This window comes from Myotis myotis, unplaced genomic scaffold, assembly GCF_014108235.1.
Source record: "Myotis myotis isolate mMyoMyo1 unplaced genomic scaffold, mMyoMyo1.p scaffold_m19_p_13, whole genome shotgun sequence".
NCBI lineage: Eukaryota > Metazoa > Chordata > Mammalia > Chiroptera > Vespertilionidae > Myotis > Myotis myotis.
Genome location: NW_023416317.1, coordinates 17,245,904 through 17,270,765, shown reverse-complemented (window position 1 = coordinate 17,270,765; position 24,862 = coordinate 17,245,904). Strand labels below are relative to the sequence as shown.

The 24,862-nt window shown below is 48.8% G+C and overlaps 2 protein-coding genes and 1 long non-coding RNA gene across 8 annotated transcripts in view; 1 reads left to right on the top strand and 2 right to left on the bottom strand.

Moving 5' to 3' along the window:
- The window catches only part of CHDH (choline dehydrogenase), a 32,307-nt gene extending 23,049 nt beyond the window's left edge, over positions 1-9,258 (bottom strand). Inside the window, exons 1-2 of one of the 4 annotated variants that reach the window (XM_036331894.1) lie at positions 9,206-9,258; positions 2,784-2,850 (exon numbers count right to left, since the gene is read on the bottom strand). The gene's annotated coding sequence lies outside the window, so the exon portion shown is untranslated. Of the gene's footprint in view, positions 1-2,783; positions 2,851-6,364; positions 6,390-8,061; positions 8,360-9,205 lie in introns of those variants that run through there. The other 3 variants (XM_036331891.1, XM_036331892.1, XM_036331893.1) reach the window with 3 other exon arrangements.
- On the top strand, positions 5,081-24,597 carry IL17RB (interleukin 17 receptor B). 3 transcript variants are annotated; one of them, XM_036331897.1, is made up of 11 exons: positions 5,081-5,182; positions 10,750-10,774; positions 11,542-11,670; positions 13,197-13,324; positions 13,951-14,077; positions 16,066-16,113; positions 17,136-17,275; positions 17,652-17,717; positions 18,731-18,830; positions 19,932-20,030; positions 21,945-24,596. In XM_036331897.1, exons 3-11 carry the CDS (start codon positions 11,559-11,561, stop codon positions 22,499-22,501), a joined length of 1,377 nt encoding a protein of 458 aa, XP_036187790.1. In that variant the 5' UTR covers positions 5,081-5,182; positions 10,750-10,774; positions 11,542-11,558; the 3' UTR covers positions 22,502-24,596. The 3 variants fall into 3 exon arrangements, with proteins under 3 accessions (XP_036187790.1, XP_036187789.1, XP_036187788.1); XM_036331895.1 differs by lacking the exon at positions 5,081-5,182 and adding an exon at positions 8,604-8,776; XM_036331896.1 differs by lacking the exons at positions 5,081-5,182; positions 19,932-20,030 and adding an exon at positions 8,526-8,776 and having other exon boundaries at positions 21,945-24,597.
- LOC118667980 lies at positions 15,265-20,523 on the bottom strand. The gene is made up of 2 exons (XR_004971474.1): positions 17,334-20,523; positions 15,265-16,927 (listed from the first exon to the last, which is right to left on the bottom strand). It is a non-coding gene; the product is annotated as an uncharacterized LOC118667980 (long non-coding RNA).
- Positions 24,598-24,862: the final 265 nt, after the last annotated feature.

The following is a 24,862-nucleotide window of genomic DNA, read 5'->3' as shown; positions in this document are numbered from 1 at the left end:
GAGTGAGTGAGTGAGTGAGTGAGAGAGAGAGAGAGAGAGAGAGAGAGAGAGAGAAATGGGGGTCCTACCATGAATGGAGGCTGAAGTAAGTGAGGTGGCATCCAAGGCTCCCTTTTGACTCTAGGAGCCTGTGACCCTGACCAACCTGGGCGCTGTCTCTCCATTTCTGTTGCTTCGTGCATGGGGGAGAGGAGACTACCACCTGCCCTGCCTCCCAGTCAAGGAGAGAAGACCCTCAGGCCACACTCATCTTCCCAGGGACAGGGCAGCTCCCCCGAGCCACACCTTCTACCGGCTGGTCAGCTTGGAGCTGGGCACGCAGTCCCTGTGGTACTTTTGTCGGGGAAGTAAGACTTTGGTCAACTGAAGGCCACTGCCCTCAAGGGCAGTGGTGAACACAGCAGATGAATCAAGTGCAGAGGTGACATAAACTGAGGGGTAACAAACGTAGGGGCCACCACGCCCTACTGACTATGGCTAATGGATTTCATCACCATAGCACTTTGTGGCAACTAACAATTCTCATTTCAAATTCTCACATCAGTAGGTGAAGACTTGTATTGAAAAATTTGCCAAATTTCATGGTCAGAGTTTCATGCACGACAAGACAGAGTTCCATGTAATTCTGAGCTCGTGACCCATCCCACAAGTCCGATAATTTTGGTGGCCTCAAATGCAAAAGATTTGCAACCAGAATAAAACGCTTACCCACCATCTCAGGAACACCTGTACTTGGGACACAGCCTGCTTGCAGTCACACAGCTGGGGAGCTGACAAAACTTTCTGAAACTACCCTTTAAATAGGGTTCTTCCAACTTCTTGGCATGCATGTGTGTGTGCTGCCCACACCTGTATCTTTGTGTGTGTGGTTCATTTTTAGCTTTGGGCCAGTGCAGTTGGGGTTAGCTCCTTTGAGTCACTGAAGTCCTGACTTTTGTGGGTCACCCAAGAAGAGAGGACAGAACCCTGGAGAGGGGTGGAGCAGTCTCAGCCAGACCTGCTTCCAGCCTCTGAGCTCAGCTGCGGGGGCGAGGCCCACAATAGTGATTCTGCTTTAGGCACAACTAGGAAGCAGGTGAAACCTTCCGGAAGGCAATGGATGCATCAGGATTTTAAAGGGGCAGCACTTTGTCTCAGCAATCCCACTTTTAGGAATTTAACCAAAAGAGAGCTCTACACCTCTGTGACAAAGCAAGCACAGGGCTCTGTCCTGAGCTTTTATGGGGCACCGCCAGCAGGTATGGCACAGTAGAAAGTGGGACCATCCACGGAAAGGACCCAGTTAGCAGACTCTAACACAAAGCTCGCTTCTCAGGAGCATGGAGGTCCTTAGTGCCCTGGGGCTGGCGCTGTCCCTGGAGGTACTTGGCCGTCACACCTGTCCCTATGCCGATGGGCCAGGCACAGTGTGGAACCCAGAGATCACCAGGCTTCTGGTGATCTCTGGGTTCCACACTGTGCCTGGCCCATCGGCATAGGGACAGGTGGAACCCAGAGATCACCAGAAGCCTGGTGGCCTAGTGGCCAAGAGTTACCAAGATTTCCACCTGGCAGGACCTGTACACAGAGCTGCAACTATTATCTGTTCACTTACAGTCAGCAGTGGAAGGCGCTCACAGCTCCCAGGGCCAGGCACATGACAGGTACTCAATAAATGCTTGTTATGTGACTGGCATATAAAAATACATTGCTCACTTCAGGAGCGGAGGCGAGCATGGAAACCAAGGCACAGAGAGGCAGTGACTTCTCGTAAGAGGGGTGGGGCCAGATCTGTTGAATCTGCCCCCTTCTGCCCACCCCATGCACTCCTGCCTTGATCAGGCTCCACCATCCCAGGCATCCCCTGCTGGAGCCCTTCTGGTGGCATCTTAGCAGTGTCCCTGCAATCACAACCCCTTCCCGTGTTAACTCGCAATCTGCTCTCCACACAGCAGCTGGGTGATCTCAGGCCGAGGGGCGCCCAGAACCCCCGGAAGATCAGCTTGGGCCTCACCAAAGTAATGTTACACACAGGAGACAGTTAACAAAACAACCAACTTCAAGTCGAGACAGGTCTGAATGGGAGAAGGCCTATACAATATCCTTGCTAAAAAATTCAAGCCCGAATCTGCTCACACCTCTAAATCCACCCACCAAATCAGAGGACAAAGGTCAGAGGAACATGTGAAAGAACGCCCAGGGACCCCATCAACAGGATCCAGGCTACGGGAAACTCCACTCATTTCCTGAACAACAAATTTAAGTGAAAAGTAAACCAGACAGACAGAGATGGATGGCAATCTATAGATTACGAAAGAATGTGTGCATCTTATTTAGATCCTGGGAGTGTGAAGATGTTAAGAAATCATTGCTTGTGTGTCAGATGTGACAAGTGTTGTTTTAGCACAACTCTTTCAGAAACACAAACTGAAAATTTGACAAAAAGATAAAGGGTATTTGAAATTTGGTTTAAAATAACCCCAAGGATCAGGGAAGGTGACAAAACAGGATGGCCCATGAGGTGATGAGAATATAGAGTTCGATAATCTTTTCTGGCTAGTTTTGTACATGTTTCAAGTTTTCCATAACATAAAGGTTTTTTTGTCTATTTTAAATCTCAAACATCCGTACTAAAGGAGGGAGGGAAGGGAACTAGGGCGGGAGGACCCCCCAGGTGAGAGCCAGGGCCGGGTTGAGGAATTCGAACCATTCTACAGAAGTTTAGGGTTCTGCAAAAGCTTGCTACCAGCTTCCTCAAGGACCCTTCCCAACAGTTTTCAAAATCTCAATTGAAAAGCACCCACCTTGTACCCAGATGTGACAGGATCCGGGCTCTGTGGCCAGTGCAGTCTGCGTGCTGTTTTTGATCGTCTGTGAAAGATAAGTAAGAATCGAAAGTCAGAGTTCAGAAACTTTTGCAGGAACTTGACACACAGTGGCTTTGTGTCTGTTGAATCTTATAAGACAATGGGCTTTTAAAAAAAAGACAATGGGCTTAAATTTTATGTGTCTACGTTTTTATTATAACAACTTCTACTGCATTTTTTAAACGGCCTGTAAGAGATTAAAATTTAAAAACCTAACAAATGACTGGTCCTTCAGCACAGAGTTTGGGAAGCACTGCTGTGGACTGGACATGAACCCCCTAGAAACCAAACCCACCTGCTCAGGTGTCCTGCCGAAGATCCCAGGTCAAATCCTCCCTTCCCACGGCTGGGACTGCAGTCTGCCTACGAACCCGGCACTGACTAGACGCTGCAAAGCCCACTGGATTTTCCTCAGGGAGCAGCCTAGTGGGCAACGCCCACACTTTCCTTTATAAACCACTGGCACAGCCCTGGCCAGTGTGCTCAGTGGATAGAGCATTGACCTGTACAAGGCAGGTTCAATTCCTGGTCAAGGCCACATACCAGGATTGTGACAACTTCAATCCCGTCCCAGTCAGGGCGCATGAGGGAGGCAATGAATCGATGTGTCTCTCTCACATCAATGTTTCTCTTTCCTTCTTTCCCCCTTCCTCCCTCTTTTCCCCCGCTCTCTAAAAATCAATGGAAAAAATATCCTTGGGTGAGGATTAAGAATAACAATAATAATAAATAAAAAAGTTACTGGTGCAGCAGCGAGATGCGAGCTAGCCAGGCAACTTCCACACACTTTGGTTGGCTTTCACTGCAGCAGGCTCTAAGACTGCAAAGTGAGCTGCTTAAAACCTCCACTACTTCCTTGTGCCAACTACAAATTACTCTCTCACTGAACTAAAGTGCAGAAATCAGTCAGGCACCGGGGCTCGTGTAAGACGCCAACCAGCACCCTGGTTTCAAGAGTGTGCTCATGATAACAGGATCACTGCTCTGACTAGGACGTGAAAAAAATCACAGATGGGAACTTACAAGCACACTGATCTGCAGCCATCGCCTGCATGTGCTTTATATATTGGGGCTCCTTGTTCAAGTTCCACTACTTTAAAAAAAAAAGTGAAAGGGACTGGTGGTCAAGATCCTTTGGGTTGCAGTCCTAACCCTGCCACCATTAACGGTTTAGCAACTCTGGGCCTCAGTTTCCTCATCTATCAAATGGGAACAGAGCCACCCACTTCATAGCTTTGTTAGAATTAAAAGTGCACACCGAAAATACGTGCTACTCTACTTCCTTCATAAAATGCGGGCAGTGATGCTGCAACTATGACCAACAATATTACGAATAACAGATGAATTAAAGTATTGCCAATCAAAAAATAGATCACTAACTCTGCTACATGTGCCCAATAGGGTACTCCCTGTTCCACCCCCTGAAGTCTCGAGAGATTCCCCCCTTTAGCCCCGTGAGACCAATTTCATCTCCACGTACAGATGGGGCTTTGAGAGAGCAATAGTAGCCGCCCCCTCTGCATTTTGTACTTGATTTGAGACCTCGACAACACACGTGAAAATCAATGCAGGTAACTTGGGTTGGGACTTCACAGGGTTTCAGGAGGAGCAGTGGTATTAAGGTGGAGTTAAGCCTGTGGCCTGCGCCTGTGTGCGCTCCTGGGCCAGCCCCTCCTTTCAGGAGCAGAGAAAATGTTTGCAGGGCAAGTCTTCAGTGTGGCTTCAGGGTCCCTGACTCAAAGCAGGCAGGACTGCTGACTCTGTGAAGCTCAACCAGCTGGAGCAGAACGTGGGTGGGGGGAGAACTGGGGGCAGCGCGCTCCCAACGGCCCCTTTCCCAGCTTGGGCAGGTGCCAGGGCCCTGGAAGGCAGCCAGTATTCGCCAGAAACGGCTTGCTCTTCACAAGACAATGAGTCCACTGTTAACTGGCAGGACCTTGATTAATATTTGCAAAAGGAACCAAGTGGAAAATTCCACCTGTGAGGGCGGAGGCAGGGCCTGGGACATGTCAACAACCCCAATGGCCCTGCTCTCCCAGGATGGCTCCAGCGGAGATACAAAGGTCTGATAACAGTGACAGAACCTGAGAGTGTCCTTGCACCGGGTCCAAAGGAATTTCCCTGTTTGGATCATAGACACATTAACTTGTTCTTTCCTGTCCTGCCTCCCCTGCCCCTAAATTTACGCAGCACCTTTAAATCTTTCAACTTTCCTCCCATCTCTTCAGAGTCACCTAACAGCCTTGCCAGTCCAGCAGGGCTGGTGTCAACCCCATTTATGGATGAGAATAACTGAGGCTCCAAGACACCAAGAGCCTCGCTGAAGGCTGCAGCAGGTGAGTGAGTAGCTCAGCCAGGGGATGAGGGACCCTGCCATCTCGACCCCTAGCTGTGACCCAGAGCCTGCCCCAGGGGGTCTGGGGTCAAGGGCCACGGGTACTGGACAGAATGGTCCTCCAGCTCCAGCAGAGGCCCTGACCTTCACCCACCAGAGGAGGAAGAGGAACAAGCCCAAACCAGCTCTCCCAGTTGGGAAGGCTTGGGTGCTGGCCTTGGAGGAAGGCAGGCATTCACTCATGCATCAAGCATTTAAGGAGTGCCTACGATACCCGCATGAAGGCACACTGCACGATGGCTCTTTCAGACACCAGACCTGGCAGAATTCATGACCCAAGGGGGAAGGTCAGAGTATTTCCAAAGGTCACATCCTCAGACTTGAGTCACCTCATTTAGCCACTGCCAACACACTCTTACCTGCTGATTTTACAGAACAGGAAAGTGAGGCTCTGAGAAGGGGAGAGCCTCGCCCGAGGTCACAGAGAGAGAGAGGCTGACACTTCCTGACCCGCAGTGGCCCTGCCTCCAGTGTATAAAGCCTCCACAATCCTGGGCTTAGGCCAGTGGTTCTCAACCTGTGGGTCGCGACCCCTTTGGCGGTCGAACGACCCTTTCACAGGGGTCGCCTAAGACCATCCTGCATATCAGATATTTACATTATGATTCATACCAGTAGCAACATTACAGTTATGAAGTAGCAACGAAAATAATTTTAAGGTTGGGTCACAACATGAGGAACTGTATTTAAAGGGCCAGAAGGTTGAGAACCACTGGCTTAGGCATTCAAGCAAATGGTGTCCCTCCCACAGGCCTCCTCAGACACTGCACCTTTATCAACAAGGGCCTCTCACGGAGGAACACTTTTCTCAATGGCCGTCAGAGCAGCGTGGCACACCCCAAGAGGACAGGCAGGCACACCTTGTTTGCCCACAGGGAACACCAGGTGTGGCCGCCGGGCTCACCTCTGGGCCCGCACTCTCTGCCATCCTGTCTGCAGAGCACGGGCATCACTGCCATCCTACTGAGGGCCAGGCTCACAACAGTGTAATGCCTCTGTGCCTGCACCCCAAGCCTGGACCCAGGGCAGTGGATGGGGGGACTCAGTCTGTGTCCCACGCCAATGCCCAGCATCCCTTCTTCCCCTCCTACCCACATGCTCAGCGACCTCTACTTCACCTCACCTTCCCCCTCTCCTTTGCCCAGCAGTTTCTTCTCCTGAAGAACCTCAGCCTCTCCCGTAGCTAAAAAAAAAAAAAAAAAAAAAAAAAAAGCTACCCCCATACTTCCATATCTGAACCCACTTACTCCCATGCCCCTCTCACCCCCTCAAGCCAAAGCCACATCTAACTGCCAGTGACGTAGGCCAGGGGGCCCCTGAGATCAGATGCAGCCACAGAAGGCAGGGCTACTGTGGGTCAGGAGGTCTCACCTCCTCCCTGTGTGACCTCTGTCCCACTGTCCCCATGAGCTGCCTCCTCACTCCTGATGCAGTCCCCCCTAGCCTCACCGCAAAGCTCTCCTCCCCCAGGGCCCTGTTCTCCTCCCCTTTCTAGCACCCCCTAGAAATGTCTGCCTCACAGATCCCGTCTCCAGGCTTGACCTCTGCACCCCGGTTGTCCCCAAAGCCTTCGCACTCAACAGTCCCAGGTTCCCACTGAAAGGCCTGCTTTGGCGCAGCTGAAACCCAGCACAGCTCCAGCCTGGCCCACCGCAGGGACTGAGCTATGTGAAGGGTTTGGTTAGCAGCTCCCTCCTTGTGGTCTCCGAGGGGCTGGCCTCCCACTGACCTGTACAGCCACCCAGGCAGCCTTTCTAAAACTGAATACTGACCACCACCTCAACCTCTGCTGGGACTCCTTGCCACCACGGGACAAGGTTCAAGATCTCAAGCTGGCAGACGAGGCACTTTCACAGCAGGGCAGGCACATGCCCTTGAACTTACTCTCACCACACTCATCCTCAGTCCAAGACGGCCCATGAGCCTGCACCCATGTGGTGTTCACCTTTGTACCTAGTACTGGCATCCTGCTAAGAAGACAGCTATTAGAGCTGGACATGATATCAGGAACCACAGGGCTTAAAGCAACTCACAGAGGTTGAGCAAGGTGTCCAGGGTCACCCAGCCCCAGGCAAGGGTGAGGCAACCTCACTCTTCTTGGTCAGGAACTGGAAATGTCACGTAGAACCCCGTATGTATGCATGCCAGAACCCCCAGGTGGTCTTGAGGCTTGGCCCACTCTCTGTGATCTACTGTTAGCCCAGCTGATTTTTGTTAACCTTCCCCTAAACCACTATGTCTCAAAAAAAAAACAGTCCCCCACCACCTGTGTCAGATTTACCAGGGAGGGCTTGTTAAACGCAGATCTCAGACCCTGCCCCATCTGAGGGTCTGGTAAGAATCACTGAGAAAGGACGGGAATTTGCATTTAAGGCAATGCTGAGAATCCTGGGCAGTGAAACTGGAGAACCAAAGTTGCAAACTAGATCAATCCTCTAGAAATGTTACCCCGAACCCGCATATATGCATGTCAGAGACCCCACCTGACCTTGAGGCTGGGCCCACTCCATGCAGACCCAAAGCAGAACCCCGCAGGTGGGCCATACCTGGCACACAGTAGGACCACAGCAAAAACAGCCTTGGGAGATCCGAGTATTAGTGCCAGCCCTCATTTTGGGGAAATCTGCATTTAACAGAAAAACCTGGGGGGAAGGGAGGATTTCTGTTACCCTAAATAACATAGAACTTAGTTCCTGCAACAGGAACTAGCTTCAGGAAGAATTCAGTAAGGCTTGTCCCACCCCTTTTGCTCCAGGGGGTTCGCCTTTGCATAAAGTGGCGTCCCACTCTCAGCGCCCAGCAGGGGTCTTCCTGACTCACCAAACCTCCGGCCTGGGGCCGGCTGAGGCTGCGGCCAGGGCCCTGCGGGGCGGAGGGGACCGGAGCGCGGACGGCGCCGTTGTGGGCTGGGTCGGCGGCGGTCGGGGCTCGAACCCTGCTGCTACTCACCCTGGGCAGCTGGGCCCAGTGCCTGGACGGGGCAGTGGGCTGTGCGGAGCTGGAGCAGGAGCAGAGGCTGAGCTAGAGGAGCGGCGGCGGCGGCCCCTGCCCGCTGCACTTTAACTGCCAGCGCCCCGCGCGCTCTCCGAGGCCAGGAGAGGAACCGCGGGCGGCGGGCTCGGGCAGCGGGGCGGAGACGCAGCGCCAGGCTGGCTGCTGGCTCGGGCGGGCCGGGCGCGCACAGCCCGAGGCGGGAATGCAGTCTGCACCTGGCTCACTGCACGCACGTGTGCGCGGGGTTGGCGTGCGCCTCTGCGGCGCGTGCTCTGGCCGCGAAGGGTCTTGAGCCGCTGGGACCCGCCCATCCCTGTGAATCCCGCAGGCGAGGGCTCTTCCAAGTTCCCCACCCGGGGAGGGGGCGGCGGGGCCGGGGTGGCGCTGTGGGAGGCGGAGCCCGGAGGGGTGGCCAGGGCGCCTTATAAGAGCGCTATAGGAACCTGGCGAGGACCGCGCGGTGGGGGGCGGTGGCCCTGCGATGTCGCTGGTGTTGCTGAGTTTGGCTGCGCTGTGCCAGGGTGCCCAGCCCCCGGAGCCGGTAAGCTCCCCTTCGCGCCCCTTTCCCGCATTTCCATCCCTTGAGCCTGGAACTTGAAGTTGGCCGACCGGCCAGTTCGAGCCTTGTTAAGGCGTTTGCGAAGGGCCTTCTGGAGAGGGCAAGTCTGCACCCTGGGGTACCCCAACTTGTCCTGGTCAGGCGGCACCAGGCTTCCTGCTGCTTGGACAGACGGACGGAGGTTCAAATGCCACCCTTTACTCTTAATCCAGTCATTTATGCTCATTGAACCTCCGTGTCCTCATCTATAAAACAAAGGGTAACACCTAACTCACCAGAATCTAGTGAGGAACAGGAGGGCCTGCCGCAAAGAGCCCGGCACACAGTAGGTGCTCAGCACTGTTACTGCTTGGGCTCTTGAGGCCTGCCTACCTTTGGGGGTGCAGGATCTGCTTCTCTATTACCACTCACTTTTGTCATGTTGATTCAGGCTGTGCTGAGATGCCTGGTCCCTGGAACTGGTAAGGGCTGTCCTCTCCTGCATGAGTATCCTTTCTTCCCCAGTGCCTTGAACAGCTGAGGGAATGTTCTGCATCACTAAAGAGGAAAAAGCTCATTCGCAAAGTGTTTGAAATTATACCCCTGCCTTTTCAGCACAGCATGTCACATAAAAGCACGTAGTTATGGAAAGACAAACCCACTCGGGCACCCTGATGTCTTCAGCTGCTGTCCTTGCCGCACCTGTCTCGGTTAGGCACCCCTTGGCCTTTTCCACTACAGGAAGAACGCATTGCCTCTGCGGTGGTTGCTATTAGGCCAACAGTTTGCTCTCTAATATACAGATCTGTTGCTTTGCTTCTTCCTACAACTTGTCCCACCAGGCTTTTGGTGACCAATTTGTTTTTAAATTTGTCTGACATTATCCCTTGGAGTTCAGCTTCAAAAGACAAAGGTGAGGGACTGACAATTGCACCTAAACCCAGATTACCCAAACCATCAAACGTCTTGCCTTCTGTCTAACACGGTGTTTGGAAATTTTGAGGTGAGAGAAATCAGCTCCTAGAGCTGGTGGACCTATGGCATTGAGTCTTGTCACTAGTACTTGTTTCTGCCTAAAAGGTTCAGTATTTTATTCCAAAACCAAGCTACTAATTGTCTTTTCTTGTTAAAAAAAAATAAAAAATGCCCTAGCCGGTTTTGCTCAGTGGATAGAACGTTGGCCTGCAGACTGAGGGTCCCAGGTTTGATTCTGGTCAAGGGCACATGTCCAGGTTGTGGGCTCGCTCCCCAGGGGTTAGGAGGGACATGCAGGAGGCAGCTGATCAATGATTCTCTCTCATCATTGATGTTTCTTTCTCTCTCTCCCTCTCCTTCCTCTCTGAAATCTATCTATCTATCTATCTATCTATCTATATTTTTTTTAAATGAGCAGTTAACTCCAAGAGGATCAGGTACTGGCCTTCTTGGGCACCGATGATACATATTTATTTTTTAAAGTTCTTTTAAAAAGGTAACATGATGAGCTCACAGTTGCTTTATGACTTTGTAAATAACACAGATGAGTCTGTCCTTTTGTATTAGAAGAAGAATATTTTCAAGAACTTGGGGAAGGTACCATAAACTGCATTCGTGGCTTTCTTCTGTTCATCTTCTTAGCGTAGCCAGTTCTTAACCTGGGAAAATAAAAAGATACAATACGCTAGCTGGCCCTGAAAACCTATGGTTCAATGTTAGAGTGTGAAGCGGTCTTCGCGATGGCCCAGAGCCATCCTCTTCGGTCTTTAAGTGAAGCGATAAGCAGGCTTCAGGACCTAGTATACTGATAGCTGACCCATGGTCCAGCATAGCCCACATGGGGCAGCTTAGTCTCCCCCAAACTGGGAAGGGGAGCCAGCCCAGCTTTTTGAGCATTCGGCACTTGTATTTGCATTTAAGAAAAAAGGATGGTGTTTTGACTAATTTGGCTTGTGTTTGCTGGTATTCAGCATGACACTTGGTTTCTTTCTCTCTTGCAGACGATTCAGTGTGGCTCTGAGAATGGTAGGTGACTGGGGAATGGGTATTTGAGGCTTTACATTGAAATTGAAAACACAGTTGGACTTCTATGGGGCCCGAATCCAGGCAGTGGGTCATCAGAGGCCAGGCTTAGGGTGAACTATTGCTTTGTTAGCTGAAGCACATGCAGCATCTCTCAGAGCTCCCAGTGTTTCAGATTCGTTGGGGGGGGGGGGGGGGGGTGTCCTGGCCAGAACGACAGCAAGAGGGGACAGGCAGGCCAGGAATGACTGTGCAAGGTAGAAAGTGAGGTCTGCCACTCCTGGGAGGGAGAGCAAGTGCTGTGGGAGGCTGGTCACTTACACTTAGAAACAGGAAGCGAGTATTTTAGAGGAGTGTTTGAGAGTGTAGCGTTTGAAGACTGGGTGGATTTCTGTCCAAGAAATGTGGATGAAGAGGGCGAGCTGGAGGAGAGATGGTACCTGCAAAGACTAGAAAGTGGGAAGTATGTGGGCCAGCTGAATGGAGTCCAGGCTGAGGCATGGGGAAGGCAAGACTGATTCTAATAAACATGTCAAATACACTAAATACATACATACACAGACACACAGAGGCACCTAGAGTGGTCCCAAGTGGTCTGTAGGTTGGGGCCAGGAGATTGCGTCAGTTAACACTGGAAAGTGTCAGGCTGCCTCAGCAGGGAGAAGCGATGGACTGTGAATGAGGGTTGGATCAGGGAGAGTCGCTTAGAGGAGATGGCGCTGAATTGGGCGAGGGAGGGGTGTGTCATGGGCAGTCTCACCTCCTCCCAGGACCTTCTCCAGAGTGGATGGTCAGTCACACTCTGACCCCAGGAGACTTGAGGGACCTTCGAGTGGAACCTGTTGTAACGAAAAGCTCTTCAATTCTGATGAACATAAGCTGGATACTCCGAGCAGATGGTAAGTTTGCATCAATCAAAGTTAAGGTAGAAATGTGCAGATTATGTGATCCTTTAATTTTAATCCTAGACATATACCCAGAAGAATATATACATACATGCACCCAAAACTACATACTAGAATGTTCATAGTAGCATTATTCATAACAGCCAAAAGATGGAAATGCCTGACTAGAATTGTAATCACAGATTGGAATCCAATAGAGCAATGAGCACGAACAAGCTGTGACAATACACAATGTGGATGAATCTCACAAATCCAAGAAGCCAGATTCAAAAGCGTTTCTACGTTCATATCTGCATACTGCCTATCGTCGTGTGTACCATGATTCCATTAATAAAAATGCTGAACAAACAAAACTAAGGCAAGCAGTTAGGAGTCAGGATAGTGGTTATGCTGGGCTGGGAGTGACTGAAAGGAAGCAGGAGGGACACTCCTGGGGTGTTTCCGACCTGGGTACTGGCTACCTGAGTGTGAACACTCATCAGGTGGAGGGAGCCCTTCTGATCTGTGTGCTTCTCGGTGTGTAATGTCACACCTGAAGGAAGAAGACAAGTTGAGGACAGAGATGACTCCCCCAGGTTTAGGAAAAGTACCTCTTGGGTGGTGAGCATACAATATACAGATGATGTATTACAGAATTGTACACTTGAAACCTAAATCATTTTATTAACAAATGTCACCTCAATGAATTCAAGGAAAATTTAAGAGGGGAAAAAAGGAAAAGCACTGGCTTAGATGACTTCCCCACTTCTCAGTAGCTTGTGGAAATCCTGGCAGCCCCCCAAGGCAGCTTGTGATGAGCCAATTCCAGGGTCCTAAAGGTCACGTCTGTGGTTCCACCCTAAATTCAGTTAAATTCCATTTGGCCAGGACTCTGGGAGTGCCAGGCACAGAGAGGTGCGTCAGCTATGGACATGGGCACAGGGACAGTGCTCAGAATCCCAGAAGGAGCTGTGAGTCGATGGGTGCCGGGAAGAGAGGAGCGGGCCCTGGTGAGGTCACTTTAAATTAGATGTTGCAGTAACACGATTGGCCCCATACTTAGCAGAGTGAGCTCTTGTATCTGTCAGCCGTTGCTATAGATATAAGTTGGGCCCTGAAGGAGCAAGCCCTGGAGAGGCAGATAGGAGAAAAGGGCACTCCAGGAAGAAGACTTGGCATGAATGAAAGTGCAGTCAGAGCAGGCATGGTTTGGTGATGACATTCTGGAAGGTTCTTCCTTCTGAAGAGACTCAGAATAGTGCAAGCTAGAGTCACCTTGTAGGTATCCTGTGAAATTCAGGCTTAGCTGTGATGAGGAAAACATTTGGGCTTTGGAATCTGAATCCATATTCTACCCAATGAGCTTTGTGAGCTTAGGCAAATCTCCCTGAAATTCCCTAAATGTGAGTGAGCTGAGGACAACAATGGTGCCTGCCTTTTAGGTCTGTTGTATGAAATGAGATGAGGCATGTACACTCTTAGCATCAAGCCGACCACATAATGGGTGCTAAATAACCAGCTGCTCTCGTCTCTCTCATTAGCCAGCATCCGCTTTCTGAAGGCCACCAAGATCTGTGTGTCAGGCAAAAGCAACGTCCAGTCCTACAGCTGCGTGAGGTGCAATTACACAGAGGCCTTCCAGACTCAGACCAGACCCTCTGGCGGCAAAGTAAGCACTTGGAGAAACTTGTCCTTAAAACTAGGAAGGCCCTTTGCTAGGGTATATGGATGGAGTGCTGCACACACAGGCTGGTGAGCACCTGCAGCTTCCAGCCTGGAGCACGCTGTCTGGGTTCAAAGCCCGTTTTTGTGTACCTTGGGCAGGTCAGCACCTCTCAGCCTCAGTTTCCCCATCAGCAAAGTGAGGGAGACTGAACTTATATTTTGGTTCTAAAATTTTACACTTTTTTGCTTCTGTGAGTTACACTGACAAATTGTATGGGGACCATTCCCTAGGTCAGGGGTGGGGAACCTTTTTTCTGCCAAGAGCCATTTGGGTATTTACATCATTCACAGGCCATATAAAATTACCAAGTTAAAACTTAGCCTGCTATATTTGGTCAAACATTTAATTAATTCACCACCAATGCCTTGGCAGGGCCAGATTTCAAGGGCCTTCCTTATACAGCCCGAGGCTGGACATTCCCCACTCCTGCTCTAAGTAGACACTGACTAGAGACCTAAGTTTCAGCAGTAGGCTAAGGAATGAAACTATGAATGAAAGGCCACACAAAGGTACTATGTTCCTGCATTGCCATGTTTCAGAAATTTAGGGGTCCTTCCTTTGCCTTTCAGTGGACGTTTTCTTACATTGGTTTCTCTGTGGAGCTGAACACACAGTATTTCATTGGGGCCCATAACATCCCCAATGCAAATATGAATGATGACAGCCCCTCATTGTCTGTGAATTTCACCTCACCAGGTAAACTTCCTTCGTCTTCTGTTATTCTGTCTTGCTGGGAGGCTTGCTCTGGGGATGTGGCCTGATATAGGGAGTCAGGGTACCCTGGACAATACCCTCTGGCGGGTTTGGCCTTACCAAGTCTTGTACTATGGACACCACAGTAACTGCACCTCAGAGCAGAGGGGGTAAAATTGGGGAAAAGCCCATTTCCATGTGTCAGGCACTATGCTGAGCACTTGGATGCATCCTGTCACATAAGCCTCCAATAGTCTTGAGGATGGGATAGCAGCTTTACAGGTGAAGACATTTCTCCAGGAACTTGGCCTGGGTCACACACACAGTAAGAGAGAAGCTGACATTCAAACTCTGGTCCTTGTTGGGCCATGCACTTTAGCCACTCTTCGTCACTGATGCAAAACGTTTGTTCCAGCCCTGCCCAGTGTGGCTCAGTTGGTTGGGGCATCATCCCATATACCAAAAGGTCGTAGGTTCGATTCCCGGCCAGGATGTCTGTGGGAGGCAACTGATCGATGTTTCTTGCTCACATCAATGTCTCTCTCTCTCTCTCTCTCTCTCTCTCTCTCTCTCTCTCTCTCTCTCTCTCTCTCTCTCTCTCTCTCTCTCTCTCTCTCTAATTCTAAAAATTTTTTTTAAAAAAGGTAGATTGATATATTTGAAAATAACAAAATGTTTGTTCAAGTCTTGGCTTCCTAGCATGCTGTGTTGTTTGAGAGCATACTGCAGGGTCTGAGGATGTACAGCCACCAGGTGTGTCCCTGAGCTGTGGTGAAGGCAGGTGGCACTGTGTTCAATGTTGGGTTCTTTCCCTGCTTTACATCATTCCATCAGCTCCCCAGGGTGACACCTGCAATGTCGCACACAGGGCTGGGGTTAGGATGAGACAGGATCATGGGTGAAGGTGCCAGCATGGTGTCTGGCTGCAGCAGTTCCCAGAGCACCCCCATCTGGAATGGGTCACCTGTTTTGTACCCCACTCCTGCTCTGTCTCAGGTGAATTTCCAAATGGGCAATTTCCAATCGTTTTTTTGAGACTGTGGTCCAGGGTTTTCTTGGTGCCACACCTCTTACTACACAGCAGTTTCCAGCTTTCTTGATGAGAACAAACCTCATCTTAGACAATATAAATGTGTTTGTGTTGGAATGATTTTAAATTTATAGAAAAGTTGAAAAGATAGTTCGAAGAGTTTCCATTTACCCTTTAATGTTTCCCTTATCATTAACATCTCACATTACCATGGGACAGAGGTCACAACTAATAAACCAACGTCTGTACATTTCTGTTAACTAAGCTCCAGACTTTATTTGGATTTTGCCTGCTTTTCCATGAATGTCCTGTTGCTGTCCCGTCTCCTCTGGCCTGTGACAGCTTCTTAGTCTTTGTTCCTCATAGCCTTAACAGTCTTGAGGAGTGCTTGGTCAGGCGTCCGTATAATGTCCCCCATCTGAGTATACTTCAGGGGTGAGGCACCCTTCTTATGGCACCCCATCAGGGGTAGGTGACATCCACACACCATTGGTAGTGTTGACCTTTATCACTTGGTTAAGTGGCACCTGCCAGTCTTCTCCATGTAAATCTACTGTTTCCCCTTCCCAAGTCTAGTTTTGGGAAACAAGTCACTAAGTCTCCCCCACTTGGGATGGGAGAGTGTTATAGATTAAGCTCCACCGCCAGGTAGGGGCAGTATTTACACGTTACCCAACCTCATTTTAAAGGCTGGTTTGAATCTTCTTGGGGGATCATAGATCCTGTTGTGATAAAGGCTGCATTTAAGTTAGACTCTGGTTATCATTTCACGAGTAGATAATCTTCTGTTCAACAGTAAAATGTTCGTGTCCCACTTAAATCTGCTATCTTACCTCACATCTTGAATGTTCTGGCAATTCGTATGGGGTGTGATGAGCATATATGTGTGTGTACTTGTTGGCAAGGGTGTGGAGCACAGATACCTTTTCTAAAATGTAAAAAGTTTCATTCAAATTTCCAGGCTGCCTAGACCATCTAATGAAATACAAAACCCAGTGCATCCAGGCAGGTAAGTAATACAGCACTTGCTTTTGTTATTTGAAGGAACTCGTAACTTGAGCCAACAAGCTCAGCCCATCTTCCATGAGAAACGGAGGTGAGGGCAGGGGACTATGTATCCAAGCGGCTCAGGCAGTGAAGGCTGACCCGCCAGGGCTTTGCCCACTGAATCCCGCAGCCAGTGTGTCCAGGGAAGGACAGACCTGAGTGGGTTTATGTAGTAAGCAAGTCACAGAACCATGCCACACCCTGGTGGCTGAACCACATTTTAGCTCTAACCACATATGGTGGTGCTGATCGAAGGCCCTTCCTGATTGGAGGGGAGTCTGTAAGCCCTTCCACCTGCTCGGGCACCTGTATCTCTGATCTGTGGCCGTGGGGCCCTGGGAACCTTCTATGTGGATTAGCAAACACTCCTGGTGCGAGTACTAGCTGAAGCAGTGACCTGAAAGCATGTTCTCAACCTGTGTCCTCACAGGGGTCACCTCTTACATGCGAGGCCACTAGAACCTGCCCCTACCCTTTCAATTTTGAAATCAGCCCCTTCAGGACAAACAGTCCCAAGTGTCCAATTTCCAAAGATTGTAGGACTTGTTTAAATCTCTGGGTAATGTAGTGTGAGGATGCTCAAGAGGCTAGTGGTATTTAGCAGAATTGGTCCCTATCTTTTAGGCACCCCCATCCCACAAGGCATCCCTGTGTACCCTGTCAGGCTGAGCTGCACGTGGTCTCCTTGTTAGCAGATGTAGAGGACATTGGGGGTGTGAAGAGGTCTGAGGACCTTCAGCCAGTCCTGGAGCTGCGCCTGGGCCGGAAGTGGTCTCCTAGATGGGGAAACAATGCATGCTATTATACATCACCTTCCTGGAAATTAACCTCATGCTGATTTGCAAGTCACATGAGTGAAACAACTATTTTCTTCCCATAGAGTAGACCTGAAAACTTGTATTTGTTTTTGTCAAGCCCTTTTTGGGGACTTAAATGAGGGAAGAGTTTGCAGCTTCATCCATGTGATTCTCTCTCCACTGATAGGAAGTCTGTGGGATCCAAACATCACAGCTTGTAAGAAGGATGAGAAGACGGTAGAAGTGAATTTTACAACCAGTCCCCTTGGAAACAAATACATGGCTATTATCCTAAATAAAAATGTGATTGGGTCTTTGGATTTGGAGGTACTCTCTCCCTTCCTTTCCTTACCACCACCCCATCCTCAACCCCAGCTTTCCTTACCTTGCTGAAGAGCAATGCGGACACTCTAGGATTCCTTTCTTTTGAGAGACCCCGGGCAGGACTGTTTCCTGTCCAAATGTGGTGGGTGTTTCTTATTCATTCAATAGAGAAAAACAAGTCCCTGGCACTTCCCTGGAAATGTCCCTGTGAGCCTAAGTTGCAACCAAGGTAGAGGGTCCGACGCAGGAAATGAATCCGTGCTCACATAGTCTGATGCACTGAAGGGGTTTGGGAAGAGTGGTTTCTTCACTGGCCATCTTTGATCTACTCACTCACATGGCACATCGTTCTTGCTTTTGTCTCCCTTCTCTGCACCAGAGCAAACTAACTCACGTGTCTGTCAGGGTTCCAGTGACCCAGGAGAGTGAAGGTGCTGTGGTCCAGGTAAAGTTCAGTGATGACTCTGGGAGGGGAAGACTGTTTCTCCACTGTTGGTGGCTTTTGATGAGTCCTTTCAAAGTTGTAGTAGTGAGTTTGCATCCTGTGCATTTCTGCAGCTGTCACACATCAAGTGATGTTAATGGGAAATCCTTGGCTGGTCTAGGGGTGGGGAGGTCAGGAGGCTGACCTTACAGTTATGGCCCCTTTTGCTTTTATTAGTGGATGTTAACTTTCCAAAGGATTTTTGTTTTCATTTTCTGTTACAAAGTGTATGAGTAATTCTGAGACAAGAGTACCATTTATTTCCCCTAGCCTGTTTTAACTGCAAAATGAAGTAACAATGTGAAATGCCAAGACTTGGGTTCCTGATTAATGTACGAGCTTTGGAGGGCAACTGCCTTGTCCTTACAGGCCTCAGTTTACTCAGGTGGAAGGGAGGAAGTTGCACGAGTAGATGCTCTCCGGTCCCATTCAAATCTGAGTTTATGATGTGGGGCTGTGGAGGGTCTCAGTCAGGCACAGCCACACCCAAGATAGGAGGAGCTTTTGCTTCCCATTCCATGGAACATAAAGGCAGTGCCCTGCCCTGCCAGAGGGAGCAGACGCCTGTCCGCACCCTTTTCCAGGGAACCAGACTTTCCCAGTCCCTTTCTTTCATGAAGTGGAAATTAATAGGAGCCCTGCTGCCGCTTGTTTGAGGAACTATTTGTGTATATATGGGATGTGACCTAACCCACATAGATATGGAAAGTAACATGTTAGCAACATGTACAAAGTTCAGGTGCAGACCCCAGGAGACTTAGAAGGTGCTTCAGTCTTGGGTCACTGGTTTGGAATTTAGGGCTTTGTCACTGAAGTGTGACCAAGGGGAAAATGTCATATTACAAGGGGTGGGGAGTGGGGACAGGGTTGAAACCAGAAAAAAAGGGGAGCGAAGTTTTGGTAGAAGTGGGAATTGTGCTGAGATTCTGCTCTGACACATGGTGGTACTTTCTGAGCCTCTCCTTTTCCCTCAGTTGACTCCGTATTTCCGCACCTGTGGCAACGACTGCATCCGTCGCAAAGGAACCGTTGTACTTTGTCCACAAACAGATACGTCCTTCCCTTTGGATAACAGTAAGTGCCCAGTCACTGTCACCAGATGATCAAAGAGGTTCAGGACATGAGGGCCACTGTCACCCCCCCATCAGTATGACAGGATGCACATGGGGGTGGGACAGAGTCCCTGCCTGTGGATGCTAAACTAGCGGGCAGGGACAGATGTCAGAGCTGCCCAGAGCCTGCAGTTGGAATAAGAATGAAGGCTTTATTTATAAAATCACCCCAAGTCCTTTATGAAGCAGGATATATACAAGAAGGGGAAAAATAAACAGTGCAAAATGGATGTTCAGAGCCACAAGGATCTGCTGAAAAAAAGTCAAGAGCATAACAGGACTGAGTGAATGAGAGAACGTGCACTTCCCTACATTTATCTTATTAGTCCCAGTGGCCCAGGCCTCGCTGTGGCTGTAACTTGATGGGGTCACATGGCCAACATTTGGATAACAAATTAGGAATACTGGCACCAGAAGACATGCCTCATTGGAACGAAGAGCAGCATGTTCTGGAAAAGGTGCCTCCGGATTTAGAGATGTTAGTGCTTCCATTTACAGTTCTGGAATTAGCCCAAGAGTGGAGTCAACACTTGGAAGGTGTTCTTGAAATGCAGCCAAATCAACTGAAGACAACCCAGGTGTTGAACAGTCCTGAATGTGTGGCCACAGTGACTGTGGGTTCTTGAGCACATCTGTGTGCCTGAGCTTACCTGGTCCTTGGCATTCCGTGAGGGGTGGCAATATCCCCCACATATCCAAGTCTTACAATACAGCCTTTAAAAATGCCATCTCTGTTTACCAGATATTAAGTATCTGTGCCCAGAATAACATTAATTTGTCAAAGAACAACAACAACAACAAAAAATGAATGTGAACTCTGGTTACCACGGTGTAAACACGGAGTGGGAAGCCAAAGTGAACTGAGAGGACTGCTCTCCGCCTCCTCCCATATCCCTCTTGAGAACTGAGTGAAAGATGTGGACGCTGTAGGAAAACATACCATTCTTCAGACTGAGAGATCTAGTGACCCTTGGTTTTAAAGGGGTCTAAACTTCTGCAAAGTATAGAGTAATAATCTTGGTTTCCAAACATGAGGTCATTTGGTTTGGTTTTGTTTCTGCAGGTAGAAGCATGCTTAGTGGCTGGCTGCCTCTCCTCCTCCTGGCCCCACTGGCAGCCACGGGGATGCTGGCGGCTGGGACCTGTCTCATGCGGAGGCATGGTAAGGGCAATAATGCTGTGCTTTCAAGAAACCTGGGTGAAGAAATAACACTTTGAATGTTTTTAAAGGAGATTCCTCTAGAGGCCATCCCATTTTGGCACTGAACAGGAGTCAGATAGCATTTACTTAATGCCTAGAGCTCTCCTAAAAAGACTGACATAACGACTGGGTCACATCTGCTGAGCTAAAGCAGGGATCGAATCTCCAAACCTGTGGCTATCATCTGTTTTATTTTTACCATTGAGGCATGGACAGGTACTGAAAAGGGCAAAGATAGCTAATAAGGAATGGCACTGTACCTGTGGTAGGTCCTCTCTGCTAGTTCCTATCCTATATAATAAAAGAGAAACATCCAAATTAACCGTCCCTTTGCTACGCTCAAGCCACACCTGCAAAGCCACGCCTACCAGCCAATCAGGAGCGAGTATGCAAATTAACCCAACTAAGATGGCAGCGGCCATGGAGCTGGAGTGAGCAGGAGACTTGGGTTGCCCCCGGCGATGGAGGAAACCAAGCCCTCAGCTCCACTCAAGGCTACAAAGTTTCAATTATAGAAGATAAATAAATCCCAGAAAAAAAGAAGAAAAAAAGGAGAGGCTGGGAGTTTGGGTGGCTGGGGGGCGTGGCCAGCCTGAAAACGGCCATCAGCCCCTCCCTCACCCAGGATGGCCAGGCACCCCAGCGGGACCCCCACCCTGATCAGGGACACCTTTCAGGGCAAACCAGTTAGTCCCCACCTGTTCACCAGGCCTCTATCCTATATAATAAAAGGATAATATGCAAATTGACCCTAACAGCAGAACTACTGGGAATGACTGGTCACTATGACACACACTGACCACCAGGGGGCAGACGCTCAATGCAGGAGCTGCCCCCTGGTGGTCAGTGCTCTCCCACAGGGGGAGCTCTGCTCAGCCACAAGCCAGGCTGACGGCTACCAGCACAGTGGTGGTGGCGGGAGCCTCTCCTGCCTCCTCTGCAGCGCTAAGAATGTCCGACTGCAGCTTAGGCCTGCTCCCTGCTGGCAAGTGGACATCTCCCAAGGGCTCCTGGGCTGCCAGAGGGATGTCTGACTGCCAGCTTAGGCCCGATTCCCTGGGGAGCGGGCCTAAGCCAGCAGGTGGACATCCCCCATGGGGTCCCAGACTGCAAGAGGGCACAGGCCGGGCTGAGGAACCCCCTCCCTCCCTGAGTGCACAAATTTTTGTGCACCAGGCCTCTAGTTTTTAAAAATAATTCTTATAAGGCATAAGAACAGTGGTAACTTGGATTCATATATTCTAAGGGCCTTGCCAACATTAAAATATTGAGGATTGACTATAGAAACCCGAGTAAAAAGACATCCAGCTAGAGGGTGGTACACTGAAAGAAGAGAAAATAAAGGCAGTCTGTCTCTCATCACAGATAACGTAGATAAAACAAGCTTAATCTCATGATCTAAGCTAAGAAGGCTGTGGAACTAGGACCTCAGGAATACTTGTACTTAGAAGATATTGTGTGGCCTGAATTAGCTATAGTACTTTCAAAGATGGTTTCTGTTCTATAGCACACATAGGGCAGCTTTCCAGTTACGTTCCAGCTGAAAAGGGGCGCCACTTAACCCTATGGAACTATAAAGAAACTCTACCACCTGCTGGTAGAAAATGGAATTACTACTGAATTGACCCAAAAACGTGAAGGGCAGAGGCCAGGATGTTCCTGTTTATACAGTATATGGTACTAACAATACTAAAGTTACAACAACCCACCTAAAACAGAATACCTCAAACCTATGAATTTACCTGAAAAGGTATGGCTTGACTAAGAGACTGATTTAATAATAAGGACTTACAAAATACAGCTTTTACAACATCTTTATGGCAAAAGCCTACCATTTGCTATTTATAGATAACAAATGTTTTTCTCTCTCCACAGGAAGGATCAAGACTTCCTTCCCCACCACCACGCTACTGCCCCCCATTAAGGTTCTTGTGGTTTACCCACCCGAAATATGTTTCCATCACACAGTTTGTTACTTCACTGAATTTCTTCAGAACCACTGCAGAAGTGAGGTTATCCTTGACAAGTGGCAGAGAAAGAAAATAGCCGAGATGGGCCTGGTGCAGTGGCTCACCACTCAGAAGAAAGCCGCGGAAAAAGTCATTTTCCTTCTTTCCAATGATGTCAACACTGTGTGTGATGGTACCTGTGGCAAGAGCAAGGTCAGCCCCGGTGAGAACTCCCAAGACCTGTTCCCCCTGGCCTTTAACCTCTTCTGCAGCGACCTGAGGAGCCAGACTCATCTGCACAAATACATGGTGGTCTACTTTAGAGAGGCTGATATCAAAGACAGTTACAATGCCCTCAACGTCTGCCCCAAGTACCGTCTCATGAAGGACGCTGGCGCTTTCTGCACAGAACTGTACCATGCCGAGCAGCACGTGTCGGTGGGGAAAAGGCTGCGAGCCTGCCACAGCTGCTCCTCCGTGTAGCCCACCCACGAGAAGCGAGAACTTGAAGCCTTCCTACCCCTCCTCCGGTTAGAAAAGCTTGTGTTGGTTCTGGAGTTTACTGTATAGGCTACTTGTAGGGTGGACTGTATGTATATAACTACTTTAGTAATAGGGAGGACTCATAACGGAACATATACGCCTTAGTCTGGTAATTAAAAATTTTATGCCACTAGTTACAAATATTACTAACTACTGTAGTACTAACTGAAGAATGGAAACTACATTTATAATTATAAAGCTAAATCAATTTAGTTATAACTAAAAATAATAGTTATAAAATGAAACCATACCATCTGACAATGCAACGAGAAAGCCTCTTCCAGCTGAACGTCCAGTCTTGAATAGTCCCTGCCCTGCATTGTAGGCAGACGTGTTTAGCTTTGTAACGTGCCAAGATTAATTAATGAATGCCAAATTTAGTAAGCCCTAGCTAATTCACTCAATAATTTCTTAGCTAAAAACTCGCTCTCACACACATCTTTATTTTTAACAAAAATAGGAACAACAGGCTGAACCATCTTTGCTGACCAGACGACCTAGTATATTTGTACTGGGCATTTGGCATTTTCATAGGACCTTCCCTCTCTGAACTAGGTTCATGTCCTATTTGCCTCTTGTACAGGTGACTTTCACATGAACACCAAAATATACTTGCAGACCTGTTGTCTACTTCTGTCCAGTTACCTATTAGAGGTCACCGTCAGAGTTCAGTTTCTTGATTATGTAAATTTTTGTGTTTAGAACAAAAATAATTCCTATTATGTTGGAAGACAGCCCTCTTGAAGTAATTAATCTTACGAGTTATTATAATGGCTTACTTAGGTAAAAACAAACTACCATGGAGTTACAGAATACAAGAGTTATATGGTATTTTGAGCCTTCTAACTTTTTAATTTTCCTAAAAGCATCTTTTTTACTCCAGGTCACCAAAAGGTTATGTATGTTAGCATATGTATTTTTCTGGGAATGCCTGTCCTTTCACACAGCACAATACTAAATCTGCTCCAGAATGTGGACCAGTTTCAGGTAGATGACTGCTAAAATGTATTTGTTGAGTATTCTAATACATGTCCTAAGAATAAAATAAAAACCAAAGTGCGTAAGCATAGAGTGAAATCTCACCGTGTCCAACTTCACCAGCAGTTACTTAGTAATGACTCAGGCAATATGTTTAATGTGGAAAAAGTCCCTCATTTGTCAAGATTAATCTTCACGGTGCTTTAAAGTGCTGATGATAAAAGACGGGACATGGCTATGTCAAAACTCGGACCGGAAGCCAACTTCCTCTGAATCAACATCTACCAGTTATAAGAGCAATGTACTATTACATGAAAAACTACTGCAAACAGAAAGAGCCCTGGCCCCTGTGACTCGGTTGAGCGTCGTCCCAGGCACTGAAAGGTCATTGATTCGATTCCCAGCTGGGGAACATGCCCAGGTTGCAGGCTCAATTCCTGATTGGGGTGCATTCAGGAGGTAACTGATAGATGTCTCTCTCACACTGGTCTCTCTCTCCTTCCTTCCTCTCTGAAATTAATAAACATATTAAAAACAAACAAAAAATTGTATTTTTGGGACTAGATAGCTAATACTAAATTGTGTTGAAACAGCTCAGAAACATAAAATCTTAGGTAATTATTGTTTAAAAAATTTTAAGTCAAAGAACATACAATTTTCAAATTGAAGGCATACATTCCAAATAGTACTTGCAAGTTACATTTTGTTATACCCCTTGTTCCTAACCTACTGGGCAGATACACAGGATACTCTTACTAATGCAAAATGCTCTGTTACCAGCACTGCTCCATGTCTTAAGACTTATTACCATCCTCATTCTATACTAGAGGCCAGGAGCATGAAATTCGTGTGGAGGTACCATCTCTAGGCCTGGCCTGCAATCAGGCCCATCTTCCCTGGCTGCCCACAGCCAGCCCTGCCCCCCGTTGCCACCCACACCTGGTTCCCCGTCTGAGAGGTCAGCCTGCTCACGCCAGCCCTGCTCCTGCTGTGGGTTGCTCTCTTTATGTGGGGTGGAGGCCTTGGCCTGGCGCCAGCGGTGTCCCCTGCCACCCACCCCCAGTTCCCCGTTCACCATTGGGCGATTGGAGCCTGCTGGCCAGGGAAAGGGACCGAGAGGTGGTCAGTGCATCTCATAGTGACTGGTCGAGCGGTCATCTGGTAGTTCCACCATTAGGGTCAATTTGCATATTACCCTTTTATTATATAGGATTCCACTCTTATTCACCCCTTAACTGTCCCTACGTGTCTCTGCCCCAGTCCCACCTCCAGTTCTTGATGGTGAGATAGTGGAAGCAAGTGCAAGAGACTGGCAGGAATCAG